This window comes from Erpetoichthys calabaricus, chromosome 1 (assembly GCF_900747795.2).
Source record: "Erpetoichthys calabaricus chromosome 1, fErpCal1.3, whole genome shotgun sequence".
Taxonomy (NCBI): domain Eukaryota; kingdom Metazoa; phylum Chordata; class Cladistia; order Polypteriformes; family Polypteridae; genus Erpetoichthys; species Erpetoichthys calabaricus.
The window spans coordinates 286,029,941-286,045,780 of record NC_041394.2 but is presented as its reverse complement, the minus strand read 5'-3'; the positions used below and the strand labels follow the sequence as shown (position 1 = coordinate 286,045,780).

Below are 15,840 nucleotides of genomic sequence, written 5' to 3'. Positions count from 1 at the left end.
GGATTTAAGGTGGGTCGTATCTACAAGTTTTTTATTTGGCTCTGGTAATTCTAGTGTTAAACACCTGCCTGGGATTGTATACATTGGGTCGCAGTGTATCAAAGTTCTCATAAAGAGTACTACTACTGCTACTGGAAATTACATTTAGTAACGCGAGTATGTAAGTGAAGCAATTGCAAATTTTACAAATTGCACAGCTGGTGGCAATGGAGCTATAGTTTTATTGCCTAGATTGCTTTTTACTGCAAAATGTTAATTCGATGTATTAAATTAAGATTGAAAGATTGAAATTGATTGTTTTTGAAAAGTTACATTTTCTGTTGTATTTTAAGTGTTTTTTTGCTTTTAAAATAAATTAATGAAATTTTATATTATTTATTTAGAGCATGAGTGAGACACGAAGAGAGGAAGATCTTCCTTCATACTTGGAAGATGAGCCAAGTGAAGGTAATAAACCTTTATGCTATTTTTTTAAGTTAGTTAAGGAGTTCTGTAACTTTGTATAGAATGTATACATTGTGCATACTACCTGCAACGAACATATTTTGCATGTGCCAACTTACTTAAATTACTGCTGCTTGCGTTTTGCCACCACTATAGCACAAATAGGACACTTTTGATGCACTGCAACTCAAGAAAGCCTTACCAGTAAACGTTGGTTATAGAATGCCTGTTGAATACTGTTGTGAATAATAGCTCATGAATAAAATTAAGGAAACACTACAAAGGTGTGATTGGTTCGAAGGCTTTATTGTCTCTTAAGACCCCATAACAGGAAAAGGTAATATATTGTATAGATGCATGAATCATACCCCAACAAAATTTTCATTGTACATTCCTGGACTCTTCCTAAAGCTGGGGTGTTAAAATCAATTTTACTGCCGGCCAAAAAAAAAAAAAAAAAACACCTCCAGTACCCCTCCTTGCTCAACTCATTTGTATACTTGGCCTTACATCTGTTTTGAAACTGTCTTTATCTATCAGCTTTTCTTTTCTTGGACATTGCAGCAGGTTAGAGAAGATTCCAGTGACCATGGAACTGAAATTGGTATTGAATGGAAAAAAATGATGTCAACTTCAGGGTAGTGGTGGGCAGTATGACCAAAATTCTATATCACAGTATTTTTCAAAATTATACCAGTTTCACAGTATTCAACTGTATTTTTTTCCCCATGCACTAGTGGATGTAAACCACATTTTCCACTGCAATTACTGCAGTAGACTGGCTAAGAATAACCTATTCCACTGTCATGAGAATTGTACATTGTACTAAAAAACCAACATTTTAATGTGCACACAAGTATTAATACAGGTTTGCATGGCCCCATAAAGAGAGAGTTTTCAAGGGGGCGGCACTAATGAAGAGAAGGAATCACATTGCATGACAGTTGCAGTCAAAATATAGAACCTTTTTATTGAACAAATTTTGTAAACAACTTAAACTAAAATTTTAACAACATATTTTCAACCATTCAAAGAGGCATTTAGACTTAGTAAAATATCCAGAGGTGCTTGTCAAAAGTTGTATTGCACTGAATATGTCTTAGAAAAGGAATAAATAGTAAATATTTTTTGCAAACCAACTACACTTTCTGTTAATGTTAACAATCTCTGTCCACTGACACGTTAAAGTGACTTTTTAAACAACTTTACCACCATTAAACTGCATAATATTTAAACTAATAAATAATAATAATAAAACAAATAATAGTGCAACTTCCAGTAATACTGTTACTTCAAGACTTCAAGCCCAGGTGCATTACACAGTATTCAACTAATAAAAATAAAATAAGTGCAACTTGGTGGTGACATCTTTACCAACTTAACCATCATTAATGCAAACTGCATTAATATGGACCTTGCTTCAAGCTAAACTTTATACATAAATAATAAAACTGCAACTTGCAGTTATAATGCTATTAGTGGTATAGTCCTACGCAAGCGTATTAGGGCCATGGTGAAGGAAAAAAAAAAAAACGGACACAGTGAAGGAAAAAAAAAACTGTATGTCGAGATTAAAGTTGACCTTTCCACTTTTTTCTCAGTTTATTTTGTCGTTAAAGTAGAATGTCGTAAACTAAACTTCATCCTAAAATGAATGTTTAATTTACTAGATTTTCTCAAACCCCGTCATAAGTTAATGTAGCACATTAAATGCTTTGTGTTAAGTGTTCCCCCGACCCAGTTGTTAATCGCTACGTGCTTCTTAAACTGACTTCCTCTTGCACCAAGAGGAGGTGCAGGCAGAGATCGCCGCACAGAATACATTCACTTCATGATATTCCTGCTCTCTGAAAATTTAGAATGCGAAGAGAAATACTTGATATAATTTTCATGATGAAATGCTGATCCTGGTCAGCAGATAATGTCGAGAGAGAGTGACAGTCCGGACACCGGTGAAAATTTGTTGCTAAAGTGAAGTACAACTGTTTACAGCAGCATTATTCCATGCATTAGGATAGATGACATCTGACCTTGTTAAAAAAATGGATGTAATATAAATGCACTGGTAATGGAGCACACAGACCACATTTGGAGATGCTAAGAAACAGATTGTGATCAAGCTTAACATGAATGGTAATGCAAATGCTTTTTCTATCCACACAACACAATCAACTAAAGGAAAATTCTGAAGAATTTGTGTAGGGTAGTATTAGCAGGCAGGTAAGAAGCCCATGAACCAGTAGTCAGCACTGATTCCTTTACAGCTTTAAAAAGTGAATGACATTGTCGCATCTTTTGTGTCTTCTTAAAGTATTAAGGTTTTTATTGGAGTGTAGCAGCTCACCTTCTTCTTGTTGGGTCATTATTAGCATTCTGTTTTAGTTCTAACTACAGGTTAGTGGCTGGCATATGTTGTGCTGTGCATTAATGAGACAACGACTTGACAGGCTTTTGAATGCCAAGGTTAAATGTCAGTTACAGATAGAATCTATGAAAAAAGCATGCAGTTTTTGAGAAAACTATTGGTCATTGCAGGCTGTATGTTACATGTTTTGAATATTGATGACACAAGCCACATTAGAAATATCAAAGAGCTAGATCCAGCCCGAGGGCCTTGAGTTTGACACCCCAGTTCTAATGGAAGAATGATTTAACCTATTGTGTTCTTCAGAAAACTAATTTGTGTGAAGGGTTGTACATGTCATTGTTTATTTACACCAAGATATACCACAAAGGAGTGTCAAAAGAAGCAAATGAATAAGTAGAGAACAACACTTGAATGTTTATACTAGACATCGCTCTTGGCCAAGATTAACTCTTTTAGGGCTAATTTTTTTTTTGTTTCTTTTCTCCCAGGTCTGAATATTTTTTCCAAAAACTAACAGTTTTTAAAAAAGAACACAAAGCAATTGTTTAACATATCAAATCAACAAAAAATATTTACTTTTGACAAATGTTACTGTCTTGCATGTTGTATGAGCCTGCATACTCTATGATTTCACATACATATCACATACATTTTACACAGCAAAGTCTGATCTCGCTCAAAGCAGCCAATTTCAGTCATTGCCACATTGCACTCCTTACAATATGTGTTGCTTTGGTGCCTATTTTTCAATTGTCTGTTGCTGCATTTTCTCACATATATTGTTAGTGTGTACTGTAGAGAGACAAGTCACCCATTTGCCATCGTGCCATGCCACTGCCACCAAGTTTTCTGCCTGCATGAAAACCGTATTGTCACCTCTTCATTTTCTGAAACTTTATGAACTTTATGTATGGCATTATAGCCTGGCTCACCCCATGGGATTTGCTTCTGTTTATTACAGAAGTGAATAAAACTTTGCAGCAGCACGTACCTAAGCCACCAGGGGACAAAACACGTTTGGACCAATGCTCCCTGAAGTTATATCACCAGTTCTGTCCCATCTCTATTTGTAATGCCACAGCGCGCTTCATCTCGTCTTTCGTTGTGGGTTTCCACTTTGAAAAACGAGAATGCAATGCAAACGCAGCCCGAGATTCAAAAAAAATCTCTGCCTACCTGTTTGTCTCGTCTGACAGTAGCTGAAAAGCAGCATCAGGAGAGAGCAGCCTGAAGTACAGCAGCTGGTGATCTGTCGTGTCCAACAGCAAGCCATGCCGTCTTGTAAACTCCGGTAGCCAGATCGGCTCTCAACGGATCAATGTCTGTGTATTTATCCCATGCGAACCTTGCCGTAGATGCATCGGCTGCGCGAAGGCACTCAACTGGCAGCAGATCCGCTGGCGCGGCATCGGCTGGTGTCTGATCAGCTGATGCCTGCTTCTCACTCTCTTGCTCGATCTCCTGATCACTGCCAATAAAATCTGATTATGAAAAATGCAGAGTGTTTTCTTTTCTGCACTTGCTTCGCTGCCTTTTCACATGTCGGTGCCATCTTGCCATTGTTTACATTTCACAACTCACGCACACGCAAGGTTTAGTTGCCGAGTCAACGAGTCTAGCATTCCTCCAAGCACAGAGGGAATGCCTGTGACGTGACAGTGAGATTTGTCGCCATTAACAGCTGATCGTCGCCCCCTATCCCTGGATGTCGACTTTTGTCGACATTAGCCTTCAACCCCTCCTGTCGACAAAAGTCGACATCCGCCCTAAAAGAGTTAAAGCACAACAGGAAAAAATTTCGAGTAGTGACCGAGAGAAAGCTATTTTGGATGCTTACTGCTTGAATAAGTTAGGTCTATAATAAGAACGGGGCCCGATTTTCATTTTTGATGGGTTAGGGGTGGTAGGGGGATTTTTTAGTGTTAGTTTTATTAAAAAATAACTACAGCCTGTCTTGTTTATCTGAGCATGTGCACATACTAAATTTATTGACTGATATTTTTGTTCTCAAAACAGAACCAATACTGATTACATTATCAAAGTCAAAACATAAATGTATTAATACCACATAAAATAGTAAATACCAAGCTTAATTAGAATGTTTTCATTTACAGCATCCCATTTACAAAAACACTATAAAACTATTTTTGAAACATGAGGTTTTTCAGAAAGTCTCTTTTAATTCTGCTCATCTGAGATTTTTGTTTACATCAGTATATGCTATAAACAATGCTATAAACCTATAAGTCTTACTGAAAAATAGCAAGTATTTACAAGGTGTCCTGCTGGCAGGACTCCACTATATTTCAAAGTTGTTTGTATATGTTGCAATGAACACACAAGTCAATCAAAATCAATAATGGTATTTGTACATACCCATGTGTGTCTTCTTTCAAAAAAATCATACGTTTCTTTGTTGTCTGCTCTCTTTCATTAATAGAATATGTGATTTACACGCATATATGCCGAGGCAAGCAGCATGTCACAGCTTAGTGAATCTGCATTTATCAAAGATCCCACCTACTTTGAGCCATGTACAGTAGAAGGCTCTTTACTATAAGATGGCTTAGGTTCAGAGTACTCCAATGACATGTAGTTGTCTATGATAGGTCATTCATACTAATGCCACAGTTGTGCATTAAAGAAAAATAAATTAATTTCATATGTTACAGCTTATCTTTATGTGCCTTTTTGCACAAAGCTTCTGTAAGACTGCATGGGGATAGTTTGGTTCCTACGCAGTAAGACTTGAAGTTTGTACTAGCAAAATTTCTTTTTCAAAAAAAGAAAACCTATGGATGAGGAAATCTTAGAAATGTAACAGAATGCTAGTAATATGGAATATGAAGACCCTGAGTTATAGTTTTGACTCAATTGAGAACGAAACATCTGAAATGCTGTCCTTGATTTGTAAGTACTGCTTATAGAATAACTTTGAAGCATTGTGGTGTGCAGTTTTGCGGTTCAGGCATCATAGGGTCAATTACCTTATCCAGATACTGTTTGCTGCAAATTCTATTAGTTTTCTGAGCAGTGTCAGCTTCGTAGTGTACCAGTGGAGCATCTATGTGCGCTGTTCCTGCTCGCAGTTTCATGTATTGAGCCAATGTGGTAATATGCCTTACTGGCATTACCTGTAAGAAAGTAAAATTTGTGAAGTGTCCTCAGCAGTGTTGAGAGGCATTTGTTTGTAATAAAAAGTTAAAGTATAGAGAAAGGAAACTTGCCTTTTTCCTTTTTATAGAATGCAGATAGACATCTTCACTGACCTTATTAGCGCCTTTTGGAGAGTGTCGCAGTAGGTCTCATGTAGAATGGAGAGACAGCCTTGCCATTAACCGGGATGGCATTGTCAGTCCTCCACTCCTGCGTGTGCCTCCTGTGATCCCATAACTCTAAAGGAGTAAAAGATAGTGTGAAGCTTTGTAATATTAGTTTACCGCGGTTTGGAACAGGGATCCCATGTTTGTAGTTGTCTGGGCAGTAGCTCAGGGGAAGGACGTGAAAATTTTAAAAGTGCTTACGGTAACTTAAGGCAGAAGCGCAGTTGCGTCTCAAAAGCCGGCACAGCTATGTGCGCGCGCGCGCGCCGACTGCTTGAACTATTATAATATTTTTGCAGGGCAGGTGACGCCACTTCTCGCATACGCGTTCTCATCATCGTGTGGTTGTAGCGAGATGACTTAGGACAGCTTAATTGGTTGGCACAAGGGCGCCGAATATAAAAGGGACTCATGGCCCATAGAGGTTGATTCTTTCTGATTAGATCTTCTTGGAGAAAGGTACTCGGTAGAACAGCTTGAATTTACCAAGCATTATGGCTTGTGCCTTGTTTTTGTAAATATTTGTTCTTGAAAATATCTCTGGAATACTTTTTGGTGGAGGTATTTATTCGGGTTAGGGTATTGGTGCACTGTTTATTTTTGTATATAGCCACTATTTTTGAACATCATTTATTTACTGTTTTTGTTTGTCTTTTGTGGTATTGAACTGTGTTTTAATATATAAATTCCGCAGGACATTATTTTTGTTAAGTGCACCTGTAAATAAAACTTCACTTTATTTTTCAAAAACCCAACCTTTTTTGTGTCCGTGTCTCCCTGTCTTGCACTATCATCCTGGTCGCGCTCGGTCCCACATACTAGACACCTAGAGTGTAGGCTGGTGTTCTTGATTCCCACTACATGGGGTGTCACAGCCAACATATGCCGAACCACCCCCCAATTGTATTCATAACTTGTCACACCACACTACCATTCTCGGTTTCACATGGGTAACCTTAACACAAGCATTACTAGCTACAGTTGCTGTATCTGTACATTTGGTAATTAAATTTACAGTATTCTGTATGACATGTTCCTTCCTAAATACAAATTTGAGTCAGTGTTTCAAAACATACCCACTAGCCAGACATTTGTGTTGCTCAGCTCATAAGGCTGATTTTAAGTATAGTGCGGGTAAGCCTAATGAAGATATTAATTTTAGTGGCAATGTAGAATCATACAGAAACAGTTTGTTGACCTGGTAAAACAATGTATTTCACATATTTGAGAACTTTGGAAACAAAATGAGGAGTAATTTATGTTTATAGGTAAAATGCCTGATGGGGTTCTTCCTTGGAACTCCGACAGGTGTGTTTTTTTTGACCTGTCCACCATTTGACCAAAGTGCCGGACTTATCATTGAAGACATAAAAATAAAAAAAAATACTCTACTACTCTTATTATTTGTGTATGTTATGTAAATGAATATTCATTTATTCTTATTTTAGTATATATTTTATTCATAACAGCAACAGCATTTATTTATATAGCACATTTTCATACAAATGATGTAGCTTAACTCTTTTAGGGCTAATTTTTTTTTTGTTTCTTTTCTCCCAGGGCTGAATATTTTTCCAAAAACTAACATTTTTTAAAAAAGAACACAAAGCAATTGTTTAACATATCAAATCAACAAAAAATATTTCCTTTTGACAAATGTTACTGTCTTGCATGTTGCATGAGCCTGCATACTCTATGATTTCACATACATATCACATACATTTTACACAGCAAAGTCTGATCTCGCTCAAAGCAGCCAATTTCAGTCATTGCCACATTGCACTCCTTACAATACGTGTTGCTTTGGTGCCTATTTTTCAATTGTCTGTTGCTGCACTTTCTAACATATATTGTTAGTGTGTACTGTAGAGAGACAAGTCACCCATTTGCCATCATGCCATGCCACTGCCACCAAGTTTTCTGCCAGCATGAAAACCGTATTGTCACCTCTTTTCATCTTCTGAAACTTTATGAACTTTATGTATGGCATTATAGCCTGGCTCACCCCATGGGATTTGCTTCTGTTTATTACAGAAGTGAATAAAACTTTGCAGCAGCACGTACCTAAGCCACCAGGGGACAAAACACGTTTGGACCAATGCTCCCTGAAGTTATATCACCAATTCTGTCTCATCTCTATTTGTAATGCCACAGCGCGCTTCATCTCGTCTTTCGTTGTGGGTTTCCACTTTGAAAAACGAGAATGCGATGCAAACGCAGCCCGCGATTCAAAAAAAATCTCTGCCTACCTGTTTGTCTCGTCTGACAGTAGCTGAAAAGCAGCATCAGGAGACAGCAGCCTGAAGTACAGCAGCTGGTGATCTGTCGTGTCCAACAGCAAGCCATGCCGTCTTGTAAACTCCGGTAGCCAGATCAGCTCTCAACGGATCAATGTCTGTGTATTTATCCCATGCGAACCTTGCCGTAGATGCATCGGCTGCGCGAAGGCACGCAACTGGCAGCAGATCCGCTGGCGCGGCATCGGCTGGTGTCTGATCAGCTGATGCCTGCTTCTAACTCTCTTGCTCGATCTCCTGATCACTGCCAATAAAGTCCGATTGTGAAAAATCAAGAGTCCGACTCCGCGATAATGCGCAAATGCGCATAATGCGAGTGTTTTCTTTTCTGCACTTGCTTCGCTGCCTTTTCACATGTCGGTGCCATCTTGCCTGTTTACATTTCGCAACTCACGCACACGCAAGGTTTATTTGCCGAGTCAACGAGTCTAGCATTCCTCCAAGCACAGAGGGAATGCCTGTGACGTGACAGTGAGATTTGTCGCCATTAACAGCTGATTGTCGCCCTCTATCCCTGGATGTCGACTTTTGTCGACATGCGCCCTCAACCCCTCCTGTCGACAAAAGTCGACATCCGCCCTAAAAGAGTTAAAGTGCTTTACAAAATAAAGAAAGAAAAGTTTATAAAAATACAAAAATAAGATTAGGCAATACTAAATAACAAAGAATAAAGTAAGGTCCGATGACCAGGAGGACACAAAAAACAAAAGACTCCAGGGGGCTGGGGGAAAAAAAAAATCTTTGCAGGGGTTCCAAGGCCATGTGACCACCCAGCCCCCACTGGGCATTCTACCTAAAATAAATGATCTAAATCAGTCCTCATGGTTTTCAGGCTTCACGTGAAAGAATTTGATGATGATGGTCATATGGACATCTGGCTTTCAATCCATCATTGTAGGGACTGCATGGTGCCTTTATAAGGTGGTGGTGGCGATCTGCGATCAAAAAACCAGAAAAAGAACAGCAAAGAAAGTAGGGGTTAATACAGATTGTGGAGCCATAATAAAAATGATAATTCAATACAGAGAATACCAGGGTTACACTAAAATGAAGTTATGAGAAAGCCATGTTAAAATAATGGGTTTTTAGAAGTTTTTTTAAGTGCTCCGCTGTATTAATCTGGTGAATTTCTATCAAGAATCTAGTCCAGATTTTAGGTGCATAAGAGCAGATGGCTGTCTCACCACTTCTTTTAAGTTTAGCTTTTGGAATTATAAGCAGACACTCATTTGAAGATCTAAGGCTATGATTTGGAGTGTAAGGTGACAGGCATTCCGAAATATAGGATAGAGCGCAATTATTTAAGGCTTTGTAAACCATAAATAGTATTTTAAAGTCAATTCTAAATGGCACGGGTAATCAGTGTAGTGACATCAAAACTGGAGAGATGTGCTCAGATTTTCTTTTCCTAGTTAAGATTCTGGTAGGTGCATTCTGCACTAGTTGCAACCAATCGATGTTTTTTTGGGTAGTCCTGAAACAAAAGCATGAACTAATTTTTCAGCATCTTGCAAAGTTATAAGGGATCTAACTTTTGCTATATTTCTTAAGTGAAAAAATGCTGTCCTAGTAATCTGATTAATATGTGATTTAAAATTTAGGTCAGAGTCAATAATTACCCCTACATTTTTTACCTCTGTCTTGACTTTTAAGCCTAATGGATCAACTTTATTTCTAATATCCTCACTATATCCAGCTTGATATTGCAGTCTGGACAGTAGGATTGTGTTTCTTTGAACACTTATTATATTTTTTTCTTTTGCTTACGCATGAAAAAGTAGAATGTCAGTGCTACGTCTATATTCTCCTGACATGAACATTGACAGTTGCTGCATTATGAGCAGTGCTTAGGGAGCTATCATCTTTCTTGTCCTTGCACTTGATCGCGATCATTCTTACTTTTGCCACGTAACTACTGTGGTCCCATGAACCTTCACTGTGGTGCAAGAGTCCCATGAATTTAGAAGTTTGATTTCACAAGGACAGCATTAAAATGGGAAGAAAATTAAAAATCTTTAGTGGCCTCCATGTTTCTCTGTATTCAATAACGAGTACACTGCGAATTTGCCAAAATTTAAGCAAGATACTATACTATTGAAGTGGATTTTTCAGATATGAGACCACTTTAATGGCAAGTTTGCTATGCTTATTAAATAAAGGAATACAATGCAATCAGTGTTTCTTTGTATTTAGAATTAAGCTGCTATAATTACTACATTTGAAAATTTTGAGCTTTCAAAACTCAGGGTTTGGATTGAGTTTAGAAATCCCGGACGTCTGTCTGTCAAAGTCTTAAATAAATACTGTATGTCATATTAAGTTGTATTTATTTTGCTGCTGTTTGTATAAGCTTTAAAAATTTTAATCCGCAATTCACCTGAAGGTCAGCTCTTAAGATTGAGTGCAGTTTATCCACAAAATTTCATAAGAACGAAATGACAAATTCTTAATATACATATTGAGAGAAATTCATGATGAACCTTATTTGAAACTTCATAAAATCATTGTTAAGGTAGGTTGCCCGTAAAATACCTGCAAAATTTTATGAACATCCTCTTTGCTGTTAGAGTAATATGTGGTTTTATAGATATTAGTATTCCTATTTTGACTCCCCAGTGAAATTTTTGAAACTCCATGAAGCTTATTTTAAACCTAATGAAGAATAATAATAATGTAAATACAAAGTTTTATGAAAGTAGTCATAGTTGTTTTTGAGTAATGCATGATTTTTGTGGTGTTCTCCTAGTTACACCACCTCACCCCAGCTGTCATGTCCATCTAATTACAATGTGTAATGCAGAATTTGATACACTTTGACCCAAGGTTCAATCTGAGTGTTGAAATGATGTCCTTAGTGTGCAAAATGGGTAAATAACATCAAGCAAAGCCAGACAAATTCAAAAGACATCCATCCATCCATCCATTGTCTCCCGCTTATCCGAGGTCGGGTCGCGGGGGCAGCAGCTTGAGCAGAGATGCCCAGACTTCCCTCTCCCCGGCCACTTCTTCTAGCTCTTCCGGGAGAATCCCAAGGCGTTCCCAGGCCAGTCGAGAGACATAGTCCCTCCAGCGTGTCCTGGGTCTTCCCCGGGGCCTCCTCCCGGTTGGACGTGCCCGGAACACCTCACCAGGGAGGCGTCCAGGAGGCATCCTGATCAGATGCCCGAGCCACCTCATCTGACTCCTCTCGATGCGGAGGAGCAGCGGCTCTACTCTGAGCCCCTCCCGGATGACTGAGCTTCTCACCCTATCTTTAAGGGAAAGCCCTATCTTTAATTCAAAAGACAGAGAAGGTATAATGATTTTATTTATATAGATACGATTATTATAGGAAAGGGCTATTAGGACTTTTTAGTACTTTTTTAAATATTTAAAAATTAGTTATCTTTGAAGATTATGAAAATATTGTGCAAACTGATGAAATACAATATTTTCTACAATTTATGTTGTCATTTTGTATTACGGTACTTTTTCACTTTTCCTAATTTTCTTACTTTCATTATTTGTGGTACTGCCTAAATTCATGGAGCAATATCTATTTTTTCATTTGAGGAATCTTATCAGTTAGGTGGTTATCCAGTGTTTTGCTGTTTCACTTTTTGTCATACACATGTCAATATTTGTGCTATTAATGGAGATTCCGTTGGTAATGTTTAATGCATTCTGTTTCATGTAAAAACATTTGTTAACACTAGATGGTACTATTTGCTCTTATTTTGATTAATGCTTTTTGCAATAATTCCCTAGCACCCGTCTTAGAGTACTGTTTGCAGTTTCCAGAAGTGAAGATTGGTTTAATTATTTATGTGCATGAAAATAGAAGTTATTTTGAACAAACAGTAAAACGGGATAGTTTCAGTTTGATTAACATGAACCAATGATGATGATGATGATGATAAAACCACAGCAGTAGTTTACAAGAGCATTACAATTTTTATTTGTACAGGCAAAAATTAATGAAAACATTTTCTCGAAAATCCTTTTGATTGATTTCAATTGACGCACCTCTCAGTTTTACTCTTTAACTGTATTTTTTTTTTTCTTTTTCAGGCAAGTTGATATATTAACACAACAATATAATAGTGTGAAGGCTTAGTTTTATCTGCAGATACATACATGTTTAATTTGCATATATACGTGTGTGTCTGTTTGTGCGTGTATGTATATGTGTATAACTAGGATCTTTTATTGTTATTCCAATATCCATATGCAGAAATTAAATTCAGTACTCAGGTCCTGGCAATTAAACAATGCACGTGAAAACCCCATAATAATAATATACATACATACATATACACATGGAGGAAGCGGAGACTGGCATCCAGACGGAGTTTGCTCATCAACAACTTGGATTTTGCATTCAGACAAGCCCACGTTGCAAATGATTCTTACTATCTGGAGAGAGAGAAGTCCCGAATTTTAAAACGCCACATTTTTTTACTTAAGGATGGTTTTCTGTATCGGGTGATTTCTGATTGCATAGGTAATTGACATATCGAGCAGTTGGTAGTACCAAGTGAGCATAGGGAGACGGTTTTAAAAATTGCTCACAGTCACGTTTTGGGGGTGGGGGTCACCTCTGCATGGAAAAGACAAGGGAACGCATTTCGAAAACGCTTTTATTGGGTGAATATGGGCCAGGATGTGGTACGATTTTGTAAGGCTTGTCCCAGCTGTCACATATTTTCTGTTCACACCCCTGGTACCGATGCCTATTTTAGACGTCCCCTTTGAGAGGGTGGGATTAGATATTTTTGGCCCACTTTCCATGAGTAAAGGGCTTTCAGTATATTCTCGTGTTAATGGAGTACGGCACAAGATACCCAGAGGTAGCAGTGCTGTGATCAGTGGATGCCCGGACTATCCCAGATGAGTTCACACATATTGGTATCTCTCACAAGATCCTCACTGATCAAGGCACATGCTTTGTCTCATGATACAGTTATACGAAAGTTTCGGAATTAAGCAGTTACACACCATGGTTTATCATCTGCAGACGAATTCCCTGACTGAAATATTTAATAAAACCCTGAAACCCGTACAGATTTTGCATATTAATCTTTTAAAGGAGTGGCACGACCATCACAAAGTCTTGATCATGGCTGTAGCAGTCCCCCCAACTGAAGTCGCCATTGGGGATGATTTGCCTGACACCCAGAAAGCAGAATTAATGTAGCTGATCGAAGGGAACTCAGATGTTTTTTCAACACCACCTGGCTGGACGACGATCGCAGAACACAAGATTGTCACTCCACCTGGTGTTACTATACAAGTGCCCCCGTATTGCCTACCAGAGGAAACAAGGAAGTCCAACAGATGCTCCAATTAGGCATTATTTGGCCCAGCAGCAGCGAATGGCTGTGTCCAATCGTACTTGTCTCATCGTACTTGGTTCTGTAATGATTTTAGGCATTTGAATAAGATTTCCAGGTTTGATCCATACCCGAAGGGTTATTGGCAGGTCCCCTTGGAGGAGTCTAATTGTGAGAAACCCGTGTTCACCACTCCGGACAGGTTGTTTGAATTTACACCACTCCCTTTTGCTCTCCTTGGCGCATCTCTGACCTTTCAGCATATGGTGGACCAGATCCTGCGTCCCCATTCCACGTACACGGGTGCCTATCTTAATGATGTGGCCATTTTTAGTAATGACTGGGACCATCTTGTCCTCCATCGGGTGGTGCTTGACAGTTTGTGGCTGGCGGGCTTGGTGGCCAACCCTAAGAAGTGCAAGCTGGGTATGTCAGAAACCCACTATCTTTGATATTCCATGGGGAATGGTTTGCTCAAGCCTCAAATGGACAAGGTGGGAGAGGTGCTTGCATATCCCTGTCCCAAAAAATAGAGGCAGGTTCGTGCCTTCCTTGGGCTCGCGGGGTGTTACAGGCAGTTCATTCCCAATTTTGCGCATCGGGCCGCTCCCCTTACGGACTTGACAAAGGACAGAAAGAATTGTAGTGTTGTATGGACTGACGCCTGTGAGAGAGCCGAAAGGCTGCCTTATCATCATTTCCGGTTCTGTGCAATCCTGACTTTTCGAAGGGATTTGTTCTGCAGACAGATGCTAACACTTTTGGTTTAGGAGCAGTGCTCTCACATTGTTTTGAGGGGGAAGAACACCCCATCACATTTCTCAGCATAAAGGCTACTACCCAGGGAGCATAATTATTCCACTATTGAAAAAGAATGCTTGGCGATTAAGTGGGCGGCAGAGGCCCTCCATTATTATCTCTGGTGATGATGATTTACCCTGGTGACTGGCCATGCCCCGCTACAATGGCTGTACAAACAGAAGGATACGAACGGCCGGCTCACTCAGTGGTCTGTTAGTTTACAGACATTTGCTTTTGATGATTGTCACTTTCCCAGGGCTGCACACACCAATGCAGGTGTTCTCTCCTGCCTGGCTGAGCCCGACTTGGACGGTCACTTTGCCCACATCGGTGTGGACAAAGCTGAGGGTGAAGATGTAAGGTTTCTAAACTCTTTTGGGGCTCCCCCCACAGGGACGACATGCCAAAGAGCATCCCAAAGTGTGACCGCAGCATCTATGGAAGATAGCCTATCTGTTACTGGGGCAACCGCATGCTCCCACCTCTGTAGCAGTGAACCTTGTAATAAAGAATCACATCATGGCAATAATATAGAAATTCAGAACAAATTGACAGTTATATAGAGAGTAAAATTATGCCTCATCTGATTGCTGTCCTTTCAATAGGTGCACAAGCAACGTTAATGCAAGAACATATTTGTGAAACTCTGACTTCTTTTCGTGGCATTTCAAATTGGCCCTCCAGCACCAGCATGTTTAGAACTACCTTTCCTATGAAGTTTTTACATAAAACAGAGGCTTGCCTCTGTGGTGTAGTGGGTCTGAGGCTCAAAAAAGGTGGCCATTTTATTAATAAATAAATAATTAGCCAGCTCGCTGTACATGGGTATATGTGCTCACTCAGCTGTGGGAGGTTGTTGGAGTAATTGGGGTGAGAGAGATGCACCTGCATGCCAGGGTGTGGTCTGTCTCAATTGTTTCATCGGTGTCCTGCAGTGCACGACTGAGATGCTGTGCCCATAAAGGCATATTAGAAAGACCTAGGAGAATTAAAATGATGGATAAACGCCTGAGACCAATCAGGAGGAAAAAAGAAAACATCGGAAAGAGAAAACAAGATTAAAAGATGGAGAGAGAAGGCAGAAGTGACAGAGATCCAGTGCAGGTGGATAAGAAAAGAGAAGGCAGACAGCCGGGAGGAAGACCCTGGAGGGAGCATGTGGCCGATGCTTGGGGGCTGATTGCCACTCCATTTGAGTGACCTGGCAGCTGGAGTGACTTAAGTGCTGCTCAGTTGGAACGACTCGCCACATAGGGCCGAATAGAGTCAGCATGGCTTGCTGGGAAATTGGAAGG

General features: G+C 39.4%; 2 protein-coding genes across 2 annotated transcripts in view; one reads left to right on the top strand and one right to left on the bottom strand.

Moving 5' to 3' along the window:
* LOC114662582 (NADH-cytochrome b5 reductase 3-like) overlaps positions 1–15,840 on the bottom strand; it is a 1,047,486-nt gene that overhangs the window by 749,250 nt on the left and 282,396 nt on the right. The window lies entirely within an intron of this gene.
* The window catches only part of tmem263 (transmembrane protein 263), an 84,216-nt gene that overhangs the window by 44,208 nt on the left and 24,168 nt on the right, over positions 1–15,840 (top strand). The window contains exon 2 of the mRNA XM_028816041.2: positions 384–447. Coding sequence (XP_028671874.1) covers positions 387–447 — 61 coding nt within the window. The 5' untranslated portion in view covers positions 384–386. The remainder of the gene's footprint in view (positions 1–383; positions 448–15,840) is intronic.